At 39.9% G+C, this 14,901-nt stretch overlaps 2 protein-coding genes across 2 annotated transcripts in view; both read right to left on the minus strand.

The window, feature by feature from the left end:
• Nucleotides 1-249: 249 nt before the first annotated feature.
• On the minus strand, nt 250-7,595 carry LOC115006432 (histone chaperone asf1b-B-like). The gene is made up of 4 exons (XM_029428723.1): nt 7,228-7,595; nt 5,769-5,884; nt 5,468-5,644; nt 250-1,407 (listed from the first exon to the last, which is right to left on the minus strand). Exons 1-4 carry the CDS (start codon nt 7,334-7,336, stop codon nt 1,210-1,212), a joined length of 600 nt encoding a protein of 199 aa, XP_029284583.1. The 5' UTR covers nt 7,337-7,595; the 3' UTR covers nt 250-1,209.
• Nucleotides 7,596-9,869: 2,274 nt separating this feature from the next.
• c3a.1 (complement C3a, tandem duplicate 1) overlaps nt 9,870-14,901 on the minus strand; it is a 45,943-nt gene continuing 40,911 nt past the window's right edge. Inside the window, exons 34-44 of the mRNA XM_029431572.1 lie at nt 13,896-13,958; nt 13,672-13,753; nt 13,526-13,574; nt 13,285-13,375; nt 13,073-13,162; nt 12,888-12,990; nt 12,655-12,744; nt 11,653-11,745; nt 11,461-11,544; nt 10,297-10,441; nt 9,870-10,142 (exon numbers count right to left, since the gene is read on the minus strand). Of these exons, the coding sequence (XP_029287432.1) occupies nt 10,001-10,142; nt 10,297-10,441; nt 11,461-11,544; nt 11,653-11,745; nt 12,655-12,744; nt 12,888-12,990; nt 13,073-13,162; nt 13,285-13,375; nt 13,526-13,574; nt 13,672-13,753; nt 13,896-13,958 (1,032 nt within the window). The 3' untranslated portion in view covers nt 9,870-10,000. The remainder of the gene's footprint in view (nt 10,143-10,296; nt 10,442-11,460; nt 11,545-11,652; nt 11,746-12,654; nt 12,745-12,887; nt 12,991-13,072; nt 13,163-13,284; nt 13,376-13,525; nt 13,575-13,671; nt 13,754-13,895; nt 13,959-14,901) is intronic.

Raw genomic sequence — 14,901 nt, forward strand, 5'->3', positions numbered from 1 at the left:
CAGACAGCCCCCCTCCCTTTTGTGCTGCAGTTGCCTAGCAACATGAGGCTAGCGTGAAAATGGTGGAGTGAGGCTGCTGCATTTTATGAATGAAATTGGAAAAAAGAAAGGAGCCAGAGAGGGGAGGGAAATGAGTGGGCGACACTCACGCGTGCCGAGTCTCCCTGCTGTTACTGTGCTTCCTCGCTCACTAGTCAAGGTGGAAAGAAGCTGTGCAAGTATGAAGTGGTGATTATCAGAAAGCAGCGCTATGTTCACAAAACAAACTTTATTAACCCCATCACTGTTGTTACAAATACTGAGGCAGAGAATATATAGTAAGTATAAAAAGAAAATATGCCTTCCCACCTTGAAGACAAAATAAGCGCTAAGAAAACATTATTTACAGTAAGCCTAAACCATCCGAAAAAACATGGCTGAACACGGAATCCATTTCTCTTTTGTTTCTTTTACCTACATGTTTTGTGCATAATTACAGACGGACAGTTTCTGTAACATTTTAAAGAACATTATCTGAAGTGGGGGCCTGTTTGAAGAGACAGGTTTATAGGAGTTATCTGGATAACTCAAGGGTGAAACTTGCAAAACACACGCTTGTACTCTGCATAAGCTATCCAGATAACAGCAAAAGAAGCTACTTCTTGCAACAGGCCACTGAACATGGCCCATATTTTTCCACAGGTACTCCAGATGCTACAAATCTACATCAGAAGAGATAAACCATCAGAACAATAAAATGCTTTATTTTAAGCAGCTAGTGCTACATCTATTCTGACATACAGAGCACTGCTTATAGCTTTGATCTGTGCTCATGAGGACAAAATGAACAGCACAGTATGGGTACCAAAAGGACAACATCAGTGTACGAGTATGACTTGCAAGTCTCGGGGCTGTGAGGACTCGGCGGTCTTAAGATTGACCTAACTTGAGGACTCTCCAACTCAGCTTTGACATTATCTCGGACAGATACAGTAAAATAAGGCAGCGTTGGTTGTGCAGGTCTGTGTGCGTGTTGAAAGAGAGAGGGCACAAGAGACAGTAACAAATCCAGATCCATCCCATTTGTGTATGCTGTATAAAAAATAATGTCCCTGCTGCCTGTTAATGTCGACAGGATGAATCCATGGCCTCCTGGTCCAAATGTGTGTTTGCGATGCGGGTGAGTGTACAGATAAGAGCTTCTTGTCCATTATCCATATCTGATGATTCTTACATGCAGTCCATGGAGTTGTCCGGCATCAGTCCAAGAGGTGGCATCTTTCCTGGTATGCAGGACGGAGGAAGCATGCCGCTGATGTTGGGGGACGGGTCAACATTCTCGCTGTCCTCCATCTTGTCTGCCGATCCCTCCCAGTTGATATGGAAGCGGGTGACACGGGGGTTGGAGGCCAAAATATTTCTAAGGAGCTGAGAGAACGAAAGCAACATTAGTGAAATGTCAGAATTACTGTTTGTGGTCGCGATATCCTGACTTTTCCCAAACACTTTTCCTCAACGGAACAGCATCTTTCAACCTTTCATGTATGAATTATGACCGCCTCAGTCAGGATTATTTTTCCAAGTGTTTTTATTGCTCTTTAGGCATAAAAAAACAAGATATTAATTTTAGTTTTTTATTTCTTCAGTTTTTTCAAATAGATATTTATATGTCCACGCAGGTGGACAGCGTGTTCAACTGAAGAAATGTTTATTTAATAAACAAATGAATAAAATTACATATAAAGAAAGAAAATGTGCATACATATCCAAAACACCATTTAGGAATACTCTCTATTTGACTCTCCTGTATAGAGCACATGGAATACATGGAAAGAGCAGCCTACACACACCACTGGCCTAAAGTTAGACTGTCCGTTAGTGTGTTACAGTAACTTCATACACTGACCACAAATATAAATGCAACACTTTTGTTTTTGCTCCCATTTTTCATGAGCTGAAATCAAAGATCTAAGACTTTTTCTATGAACATAAAAGGCCCATTTCTCTCAAATATTGTTCACAAATGTGTTTAAATCCGTGTTAGTGTGCACGTCTCCTTCGCTGAGATAATCCATCCACCTCATAGGTGTGGCACATCAAGATGCTGATTAGACAGCATGATTATTGCACAGGTGTGTCTTAGACTGCTCACAATAAAAGTTCACTCTAACATGTGCAGTTTCATCACACAGCACAATGCCACAGATGTTGCAGGGTTTGAGGGAGCGTGCAATTGGCATGAATTCAATGTTCATTTCTCTATATGGTGGTCACACCAGATACTGACTGGTTTTCTGAACCCCCCCCGTTCAGTGCCTAATAATGTCTCTTTAAGATAAAACTGCACATGTTAGAGTGGCCTTTTATTGGGACCAGTCTAAGAAACCTGTGCAGTAATCCTGCTGTCTAAGGATTGGCAAGGTATTGATGAGCGACTGGTAGTTTTTGTCTGTCTGTCTGCCATCTTGGTTTTGAGAAATGTATCTTGTACTTACAACAGCTTGCCATTGAGTAGCAGTGTATGGGATGATACAATAGCCTTCACTTTAGTGGCTGATGTGCCAAACACCATCAAAACCCATGCATAGACAAGAAAACAGCTTTTGAATAGCTGTCCACTGTAGTGACCTCTATGCATGAAAGGGTTAAGCAGCTTTTACTTAATCAGCAGTAAACCGCTCTGCGCCGGCTGTGCCAATGCTTTCCTGTGCAGAGTTACCCTTTGCGCGGCGCACGAAATTGCCACCGAGCGCTGCTCTCAACGTTTAAATTATTTCAACTTTGACCTTGATTGTCGCAACCAATGAGCCACAACCAATGAGATGACAGCTGTATGAAGCATATCCAGAGCGACTTACAGTGAACTAAGTACAGGGACAGTCTCCCTGGAGCAACTCGGGGTTAAGTATCTTGCTCAGGGGCACAATGGTGGCACCTGGTATTGCACTCACCCAACTCAACTCATTTTGAGAGCGAACACAAAGATTACGTTGGGAAACCTTTAAGTGTTTTTGAGAGAAAACGTGATGAACTCAAGAAACAAATGATGAAGGCGCCATCACAGTTTTTTTCACCGGGGGAAAATGCGAAGGCTACAGAGGCATCATACAGGGTATCCCTTCTCATCTAACAGGTAAACCTCATTCGATAGGTGAGAATTGAGTCAAACCAGCTGCCAAGATCATGACTCATTTATTGTTTGGGGAGAAAGCAAGCGACAACATTAACAGGGTCCCCCTCTCCAATGACACTGTCCAGCGGCGAATAACAGCCATGGCTGAACATGTGAAAGATCAGCTGATCACACGTTTACGCCAAAGACAGTTTTTCACACTGCAACTGGACGAGTCGACTGATATCGGGAATGAGGCAAATCTGCTGTGTTTTGAAAGGTACATTTATGCTACATTTAATAATTAACTTGTGTTTATTGTTAAATCCCTGTTGAACTTGGACCTGCAACCATAGTGTTAGTATTTTTGAAAATCCACAGCGGAAGTTTGTGTCGTACTAAATGTGGTGCATTTTGTGTATCTTGCTGAGGGTACGTTCACTCTGACACTCAGTAATAAATGTAGACTACGCTTCATTTGATGTGTACAATCTATCAGCATTTACCGTTGTTGGAAAAATATACCCACAAAGTCAGGATCAAAATCAAATAAGAGTTTTAATCAATATTCTTGCAAGAAAGAGCAGAGTTATACAGAAACAAGATGTACAAACTCTCACACGTAAGCTTGTAAGACTGCCGTGTGCTGCTCAGAGGAGTGAATCCTCTGCTGCGGTATTTATACTACGTTCAAAAGTCAGGAGGTAGTTCAGGTCAGTCCCTCTTTTGTTTACACAACATGGTGGTTTGCAGGAGACAGATGGTCTTCTTATCTGGAGTTAAATTGCATATGAACGAAATGCTTGTAGAATCCGTAGTTGTATTTGTATTGTTGGTTTAATGTGTGAAGGAGCGATATAGAGAAGCTCACATGAAGCTCATTATTAGTCATTTGTAATATATTGTTGGAGTGGTAATCAGGCCTATTGTTTTTGGATATTTGGAGAGTCAGGTGGTCCGTGAGTGTTTTTTTTATTGGTTAAGTGGTCCTTGGTCTGAAAAAGTTTGAGAAACACTACACTAGACCATCACCACCCTAGCAGGGGAGGTAACCATAGAAACAAAATAAACTAGCTGCCTTCATCGCAAGGCTCTGCACCCGACCTCTCGGTGAGTGGTGAGAACATTTCCTATCATGTGAAGGCAGCTTTAAACCCTCCGTGCCTGGTGAACACCCTCATCTGCCCAACTTCATGACTCCTGATTGTGATGCAGGCAGGTGAGTAGTCTCCGAGCCCAAACTGAGGTAACCTTGATTTTAGAAAGACATTATATAGCCTACTGTATATAACCCCTTTTTTGTTTTTGGTGAAATGGATCCCGGTCAGGTGAATATCAAAAGGTATCTTTTCCACAAACGGTATTGATTACACAGAGAGCCTACTTTAGAGTCATGGCCAGTTTTGTAGTTAGCTTCTGTTTCACTGGTTTACATTGATCCAACTGATTTCCCATACAGAGCTCCTTTTATTATGCTGAGAGTTTAGAGAATTTCTTGGTCTATTATAAACTAAATGAGTACCTATCCCTGAAATTAGAACACCTTGCTAATTATTTCAACAAGGTAAAGAAAATGTTTGGTCAGCATTCAAAACCTTTACCTCTAATGGAGTTTTGACAATGAGCATTGTGGCTAAGAGCACATGATGATGTTGTTGAATGCAAACAAAATAAAAAGTTAATTCATATCTCTGTTAAACTACTCAAGTAGCTTAAACGATAAGAGAAAACCTTAGTGTCATGTTTCAGCTCGACTTAAAATGTTTGTTCAAGGCTCGTGAAACAGACACAGGCTTATTAAGGGCGTGGACTTCATTCCCCTGTTCATGTTATTAATGCAAATTGAGCAGTTTAGGGCTGCAACTGGTGATCATTTTCAATTAACCTATTATTTGTATGATTAAATCAATCAGTCAAACCTTTTAAATTTCAGAAGAATAAACGCAGAATGCCCATTACAATTGCGTAGGGGCATAAGTTGTCCTCTTTGAATAGTTTATTTTGTCTGACCAACAGTACAAGACCAAAATAGATTTAGTTTCCTCCTTTAAAAGAAAAACTAAAATGTAACAATATACATTTACAGTTCATGTTATACTTCTTTCTTGATGCTACTGTTGCCTGAAATGTTAATTTCAGAGCACCAGAGGGCAATAGAAAACGGTTTGTTTCAATAAACTCTTCCCACAAGCATGGCCCATCACTGTGTAGTATGTTTGAGCTACCTGCAGCTCAGGTAATGCAGCCATTTTCAAAAGACAGAAAGATAAGATCTATTGTGATTCAGTAAGTACAGATTGTTGCAAGTGGGTCTCCTACGCTTCTATCCATAAAATCTTTCAATGACTGTCATCGCTGAGTGTATGCATGTTTTACCTGAGTGTAGTCTGCTTTGAGAGGTGGGTTTTCTCGTAGTTCAGGCTCTGTGTACTCATTGTTTACATAGTAACCAATGCGGATGAACTCCTGTCCACGGTAGGTGCAGGTTATAAGGACAACAGTCACTCCTACAGCGTCACTCTCTGGAATCAGCCCTGTGTTAGGAGCATCAGCCTGGGGGGGGAACCAAACTAAGTAAAGCAAATGCATTTACCAAGTTTTCTTTGGTTTTCAGTCCTAGTATTCTCTGTGGTCTAGCTGTATGAGTTGAGAGGTGACATGTGACGAGCTTACTTACCTGAAACACAAACATATGTCTGCCAGCCGGTACCGGGCCAACTAGAACAGAGTCAAGAACCTGGTCGTATTCCTCGCTCTCAGCTGAACCGACATAGATGATCTTCCACTCCAGATCTGACATCATACACAACATTGAGACTTAAAAAAAGGTGAAAAGAATAACATCTTCAGTGTATTAACAATGCTCGATTCTCCTCTCAGACTTGTGTGTGTATTAGAACCATTCAAAACTAAATGAGTGCCATGGTGTTCCAAACAGTGCAGTGTAAAAATGTAAAAAGTAGAATCGGTGCAATCCTAAAATGGTATCTAGTCAATGGTTATGTTTTTTTAAAATATCTGCTCTGAGACTTCTGCCACCACCACAATAAATGAGATACATCTCGGTGACATATCCTAAGAAACATCACAAAATACCAGTTTCACAAATGGCCAAATATCAACAGTAACAAATAATGGACTGATATTACTTCACATGAGTTGATACTGAAAGTAAGCATCGTGTTACGAGTGCATCTCTAGACAAAAGTGGTTTAATTAAAGGTCTTCAACCACGATTACAAACAAAAAACTGTCTTTTTTACATTTAAATAAAAGCCCTACAATTAATTTAGTTATATTGGTTGATGCCACTAAATATTTCCATGGTATACATACAGTTAATGTCACCAGAGGTTAACCGAGTGCTTGCATTACCAGTATACTGTCAGTTTCCAGTTTATTAAGTACTTATGTTATTAAGTAATGTGGTCCTGCAATAGACCATCCTTCATGAGGGTTATGTTCAGTTTGTGTTGAAACTGTTTTAGAGTTGATTCAACTGTATGGTATGATCCCTTGGGAGGAAGTAGTTTGCAGTGCTGTTGAAATGAATTGCGTTACACTGAGGTGTTTCTATTATTTTGTCCAACCCATTTAATCAAAGAGGATAGGGGACAATAACATAAATACCTCTCTGTATTATAAAATACAGAACTGAACACTATAGCCTTCATGAAGGTAGCATTTATTGCAGGACTGTTGTATTTATACTGCATTATTGTTAGCCAAGTGTACCTAATAAACTGGCAACTGAGTATACGTGCTACCGCTTCCTTGTTGTCTCTGCTCGCGGTTCGCGGCAACTCGTTCAGCTTGTCTGTTACTACAGTAACGTAAGGTGAACAACCAATCAGCTTCTCGGGAAAAACTCCAAGAACCAATCACTGCATGCAAGAGGCGGGGCCCTGAGCACAAACGCGCCAGCGCCAATTTTCAATAAATTGACAAATGATATATCACGAACATTGATATATCCTCAAAACCTCCAAGGTGCTTATCAACGACTTACGATCCACCCCATCTATCTGCAATGTATAAGTTACAATATAAGAAGAATGCGACCAGAGAAGTAGCTACCACTCTAGCTAACATACCACAAAGAATACGATAACATGCTAGCTGAAACTAATACCCACCTTCTGGCAAATCCTCCATGCATTCAAACGTTATTTCAAACTGAAACGGATTTCCAAATGGGCTCGGGTTGTCCAGCACAGCTACATTTAACACTTGTACTTTAGCCATAGCGATATCTTCGGAGGCACCTCGACCTGGAACACTAGTTTAGCTTTTGCTCTTACGTGAACAAAGTTGAATGAGTATCGACTCACTCGGCAATTCAGAATCGCTGTGTTCCCGGGTTGTCTCGCACGACTTGACGTTGCCTGTCGTTAAAGTTAAGTTTTTTTCTTCTCAGACCAAAAAGACCCGACGGCGGCTGGTCTACTACAGGAAGTACGTCACTTTCTTCTTCTTCGCCGTCTCTATTTCTGGTAACTGGCAACACGCTGCATCGTGGCACGCTGCTGCCCCTGAATGTTTATTTTTTAAACAACAGATCATAATCCGGAAACCTAGAAACAGCTCACGTGGGACCATGAAACAGTACATATGAATAATAGCTCAAATGTGTCAGAAGGGACATTTTGAAGTGTGGATTGGGGTAAAATGGGATAGTTTTTGTCACTTACTGAGGTTAGAAAATACAAATTAGGGTAACTGGACAGACTACACCCACTCAACAGTAGAGGTCACATAATATGCTAAATGTATTTTTACATGACATTTGTGAGTGCTAAGCCTCAGATGAAGCCAGTTAAATCACGACAGTAGTAGGGTTGAGAGGTTAGATGTGAGTAACTGTCTGCTCCGGTGATCCATGCCACTGTGTGTGTACATACGCAGCAGTATTGTGTGTGTGTAGCTTTACTTGACAAACTGCCTGAAAGTAAACTCCACGTGAAAAACGTCAAACTACAGAATCTTTCAAATTTTCAAATCTTCAAATCTTTAAAACAGTGATTCCTTTACTTGGCAAATTGTGTAGCTTTGGTGGACGTTAGCACCCAGTCGCTAACTTGCTCAGACCGGTGTTGTATGGGGAAGCTCAGATCAGCTAAAATAACGTAATATATGTTGTCTTTAGACTTTTGCACTGTGTTTACGATTAGCGTAAATTGATTGACGAAATGTTACTGGACCAGACTCTCCTTAAACAAACCATCAGAGGAGAAGCAGCATCACTGTAGGATGACGACTGTGACCTGAGCGCTCCATTACCAGCTGACATAAACTACAGAAACCCTTTACTCTGATGGAGGACATAATCTGGACAGTTTACATCAAAGTTTTTGCTTTGCTACTTTTTGAATTATGTGTACCCAATTTATATTTCAACGTCATTGTCTAAGTACTTTATTTTTAAGGAGAGTTTTATTTTATTTGATCTAAAATGAATGATCATGTAGTATTAGATAAATATAACACGTTCTTTCTCAAAGACTTTATGTAATTACAGTTTAAACAGGTGATAGTAAAAGTCATGAATATAGAAGGGTAAAAATGTACTGAATGTAATCCTAAACTGCAGGTCGTAAATACTGATTGTAAGCAACACAACACATTTATCTGGTTCAAATTAAAACTATATTACAGTGTTGAGAGATGACAGTATGAATTATACAATGTTCTCTACAGTATTTTTGAAAGGCGATCAAATAGATAATCTGCAGCATAATTGACAATAACTGTCTGACAAGTAAAACACTCTAAATGACTGTGAAATCTTTTTACAGTACAGTCGTCACAGTAGCTGCAGATACTTAAGTTACTAAACAGTTTTCATATAAAACCAGTAATTCCACCTCCAGTAATGTTGACATGGTACAGGATAAAGTCTATTCCAACATGTTGCTGCCTCATTATGGTGAGTGTCACTGGTCTGATGTAACTAATGTGTGGTCAGGAGGACAGTAGCTAACGTCTCAGTAATCACTATACTATTACATTGATCAGGTGTATTTTATACCAGATACATACTCTACACGTAGCTACAACCTGTAATCGTTTTTGCAGCTGTTGTTAATTTCTTCCCGAATTTCAAATTTGATTCCTGCTGTGTGAAGTTTTTGGTTTAGAAACTTTTACTTTGGTTATTATTCACTGTAGAAGTTCTGAACTCCGTGTAGTTTTACACGTTTTACAGCGAGTCTCTCCGGCTGCTGTAAAACGACAAGTGATTGACAGCGTAGACCAGGAAATGCTGACCAATCAGAAAGAGACAGGCGATGAACCAGAGCTCTTCAGACAGAGGATGAATACAGCTATATTCAGGCAGACAGTATGAGAACAAGAATACGTTTTTGGAACATTACAACATGTAAACATGTTCTAGTATAAACCCAAAATACAAAAATGAACCTGAAAAGTTGCATAATATGTGACTTTTAAGATGTGCTTTTCACTGTGAACAAGCAATTTTCATGCTCAACCAATTCAACCAATAAAACAGCATTTTCAGCGATACATAGTTGAGTGTTTCTCTTTTTGTCGCTGCTTTTACAATAGTTTAAAATGCCTGCTTTATTATTGCTGCAGTTGTCATTTATCTATATGAGCTGTCATATATTCTGAATCACAACCGATTTGGAATTTATTCTTTCTATGCATCGCTCCACTGAGCTCAACATTATTAATCTTTACTATAACCAACATAAAAGTAATCACTGTTTTCCCAATTGTTTACATGACTCACAAAAAAAACACAAAACACAGAAAATGAGATTGAGAACATTTCATTTTAATGATTACAATGCAACATTGTAAGCACTTATATCTCATAGCAATGAACATTTTACATGATGCAAAATTAAAACAATGACAAAAAACATTTTAGTTCCTTGAGTTTCACTACTGCTGACATCCAAAGAGGTCGTACTGCTGGACCATCTCCTCCAGGCCCAAACACACAGGTCTGTGTTCGTCAATTTGACACTCACCATCTGTGGGCCAGTACTCGATCCAGGTTCTTTCTCCGAGAATATACTGAAACCTGAGGAGAGCAAAGTAAAAAATGCATTAGATGTTCATGTGACCAGCTATCTATAACTCTGTAACATAACATGAAAAAGCCTCTTCCCTCCTTCTGTACAGTAAAACATCTTTAAATGCACACACCACACACATTCAGATTCACACAAACTTACGATTGATGTTGGTCATCTCTGTGAATATCTTGTGATGTGCCCATGATAAGGAAGGTTTTGCCTGTCACCAAATCTAAAGACTCCCTGCAGTGCGGATAACTGAGGAATGTGCGAAGTTTATTCAGAGGACCCACATCAGAATTTCCTGTAATTTAAATATGGGAGAACAGAGAAAAAGCAAAGATTAAATGCAGAGCTAAAGGTGCATCACAACACATGAGTGTTATATTCTCACATATTCCCAGTGAGATCATATTTAAAGGAATAGTTGGATGTTTTGGGAAACACTCTTATTCTGTCATGTCCCGTCAGATTATTTAATGTTATGTCATGTATTTATGTTATAGTTGAATTCATGTTCAGTGTTTAATGTCTCTCAGGTCACGTTATGTTAAGTAACCGTCACTCCTGTCTAGTATCATCTTGCACTTCCTGTCTTGTTTTGAAACTTTCCTTTCCCTCTCGTTCCAGATCACTTAACTTCCTGCTTTTGTGTGTTTTCCCGCTTCTGTGATCGTCTGCCTCGCCCCTGATTGATGTCACCTGTGTCCCCTTACCTCATGTATAAAGAGTCCTGTCTCCCCTTGTCTTGTGCCAGTTTGTCTTGTAAAACTAATCAAGTGTATGGTTGTTGTTCATGGATCATTTTGGATTAAAAGATCTTTTTGTTTGAATGTCAGACACTTTTTGAGTCGTGTATTTTGGATCCTGTGTTTTTTCGTGCCGTGGTTCGCGACATATTCGCATTCTTGCCAAGAGTTAGATTGATACAACTCACAAATAAAATATGGAAACATTGAGCCTGGGTCTGTCTAAAGGTTACGAAATCTTCCTACCAGAACATCTAATTTTGTTTGTTTAATCTGTACAAAAAAGTAGTGGACCATCACATTTGGCCTACAAACTTTAATGAAACCAGCCTTCTCATCTAACTGCCTGAAAGACAGCAAATAAGCACATTACCCAAAATGTTGAACTTTTAATTTCAATGGCCAATCGTTTTTTCTGTCTGACTGGAAACACCATTGAGATTCAATGTGGCCCATAACACTTCAGAAAGAGGAAAACAAAGTGTTATGTCACCTTCACCTTTAACATTAACACCTGCACATTAGATACATCAGGGGGTATTACATTTTAGGCAGTCTAAAGATAGACACCCACCTTCTTTGATGATTTGCACTACCCGCATTGTGTAAACGTCCGTGGACAAACCGTCTGTATACTCTTCCAGTTTCACTTTGTACACTGAGGACAAAGAAGTCGTACATTGTTAGCTCACCTGCTCCACCTTGTTCTCTCACTCTCTTAGACTTACACCAACATACATTTTGGAGTCCATTTTCACTTTCTTACCAAAATCTATTTTGCTGGTCTGTGTACTCTCACAGACTTTAGCTGTGCGCTGATCATTGCTGATTTTTTCCTTCTTCTGCATACTGCAGTTCTCTGGAAATACACAATTGTCACAAAGTAATTACACAACTGATGACCAGATTAAATAAGCATATGTGGATGAATGCGGATGAGTTGATGGGTGAGTGCAGCTGTATTTAAGTCACAGTTTAAGAAATGTTAGCCAATTATTCTTTAGGTGGACTGCAACTCTGATCCTACGGGATCCTGCAGGTGTTTGTTGCCTCTGACAAATCGTTCTAATGATTATGTTTCAATCTGGTGATTTTAATGTAAAGAAAATTCCACAAAAATCTCCTTCAGCAGATCTGAAACAGGCTCTTCACTCACAAGCAGTTCAACTCAGCCTGAGAAAATGGATTTATCTCGTGAATCTGACAGAATAATCCTGGTTTGACGCTTGCCGTGTGGCTGCAATGGTGGTGTGGTCTGTCGGTGAGTGAAATATCTCAACAACTAAATTATTGAGTTCGATCAAATTTGGTAGAGATCCCCATAGTTCTTAGACGGGGAATTCTAGTAACTTTGGTGATCCCTTGAGTTTTCCACTAGCGCCACCATGAGGTTGATATTTGACATTTCTCAACATTTTGACCATCACGTTTTCCTAAGGGTACATAGTTATTACTTTTGTGATGCCCTGACTTTTAAAGTGCCATCAACTTTGTATTATCGTTTATGCAAACACCTGAAAACAAATGGAATTTCCATTAGCGTGCTAACATGCACTAGCAAGGCTGTCGACTCCTAATCTTGTTTCTCCGCCCCAACCTTTTTGAGGTGCAATAATAAATTGTTGCGGTTTAAAGACATTTCAGGATGAAAAAACGATTGATCAATGCTGTTTGAAGCACAATGTTAGTGTTCCTTCAAGAGTTTCAGATATTACAAATGAATGTTTACAGTGGATGGATTAGGCCAGTTTGACGTCATCCTGTTTACCTTCAGCACATGTGCATTCATCATTTCTACAGAGCCGCATTAGCTGCCCAGCTTTTCTCTCTGGATGGTAGAACTTCACACAATGTGTTTCTGCAATGGGATAGAAAGACATCAGAAAATGTACAATAAACACTTTGAAAATGTGACAATGAAAATATAATACTGCCTGCTTATCCACATTGTTATCTACATATATTGGCAGCAAAGTACATGAATGTTTCTCTAAGACTCACGGTCATAGTATTCATAGACAGACACAGCAGCTGGTTGTAAGACGCCCACTTTCATCGTCTGATGGACCCTGAAAGTGATCTCTTCTGGAAATGTGTGAGAAACCTGTTGACAAAGGTGAGATAGAGATAAATACACAAAGAGCAAGGCAGAGAGGAAAAGTACAGAGGAAACAATGATGTCTTACCTTGTCCAGGTAGATGATGAGTGAGCCTTTTTCTGACAAGTCCATGTTCATCTCATATTTTGCAATAGTGCGGGCGCGTCCTTTGGACAACTACACACAAAACACACATTGTAAGACAATTTTCTAAACCATAAAACACATGTTGTTTCTCCTGATCATAAACACTGACTGGTGCACTGCATGTGGATATGTGCGTCTGTAAAAGTTCTTACTAAGTCCAGGTCATTTTTGTTAACGGTGAAGCCGGTGAGCAAGCCAATATCCAAGATTGCCATGGGTGCATCACTGTTCATGTCCTTATACCTATGCACAGAATGGGCAGAATTAAATAACGGCGTTAAGACAAGAGAAAGAAAGCAAAGCAAAGCGCTAACAGAAACAGAAAGGGTAATGTAGAGGCCATAGCTGGTTAGAACATATTCTGAATAAATGTTACTTCTTGATTGTACTTACAAAACATCTATTCTCAGCCTGTATATCTTCTCCTCCTCGTCCATTTTCTCTGCAGGAGAAAAACATTGTATTGAATTTATTTGTTTCTCATGAGGTAAGGTAGCACAAACTAATAAAATGACAACACATAGAGAGCAACAAATTACCTGGGAGGAGCTGCACTGACAGGTTAAACCTCTGACAGTCACTCACCTTCTCTTTAGGCAGAGCGTAATACAGCGACACCATCTGTCACATAGAGATGTGCAATATGTGAGTCCACACGAGGTTACAAAGGTGTTTGGTCAAATCTTAATTTCAAAAAGGACACATCAATAATCAACAGATAATACAACTCAGAACATAAAATACCAAACTATATTGTACTTACTGTCACTGTTGCCTCTCCTGTACCCGTGGCAGTCACTTGCACATTCTGGTTTATATCATTGATCTGTGGGAATATTAATACAAACACACACAGTCAGGGATCAGCAGATATTTATGTACAAAGATAGATTCCTCTCAATATTATATATGCGAACAGATCGACAATCCGTGTGTGAATGTGTAATCTGTAAATACTAGTGCGGTGCTCGTTGGGTTTCAAAGTTAGTTATGCACTCTTGTACGGTAGCAACTCTACAGTCTGCGCATCATGAGTGCAAAAGCTCCCATGAAGATGTTATGGCCTCAATAAAGTCAAAGCCCCATTACATGTGTATGCCCCAGATTTGATGAAACCTTTAAAAGGAAGTGGAAGTTCAGACTGGCCGACATCATAGACCAGGGATACTATTTTGTTTAGGGGGCCACATCTTCAGAAACCTCAGGGCCCGGGGGCCGGACATTGTCCTGAGCTAATATTCTCGGGGGAGTAAATTGACCCACTCGACCTCTCTCTGACCTAATTTGGGAAGCATGTTTGATATACATTCCAGATGTAACACATACTTTTCCTGAAAACAAAGAAGAAAGATTTATGCTCCTCACCCTGGGACGCCTGGTTAAGTTTTAAAATGGGGGAGCAAACTTGGAAAGATACATAATCGCGGGGGTGTCTGGGGTTCGTTGGCCAGAAAAAATTAATTGCGCAGTAACCGTTCAGGCAGAGAGTGGTACTGTAGTACGGGAGACTGCGAGAGCCTTTCAAATCAAAATGATAATACATTCAGATGAAGTTCTGTTGATGAGGGAAAAGCTGCTAAAATAAGGAAGACATCACAGTAACTGTAGGAAGCGCTGTGTTGCCTCAAAGCGGTGTTAGCGAAAGGAATGTCACTCTCACCCGGCTGCTCTTCCCTTCTGTCCATTTCACGTTAATGAGAAACACGACGGTGTCCAATAAGAGGACCTGGATACTTAAAATAGTGCTTTAACACGTGCTCTTTTTTGGA

Source organism: Cottoperca gobio, chromosome 1, assembly GCF_900634415.1.
Source record: "Cottoperca gobio chromosome 1, fCotGob3.1, whole genome shotgun sequence".
NCBI classification, from domain to species: Eukaryota; Metazoa; Chordata; class Actinopteri; order Perciformes; family Bovichtidae; genus Cottoperca; species Cottoperca gobio.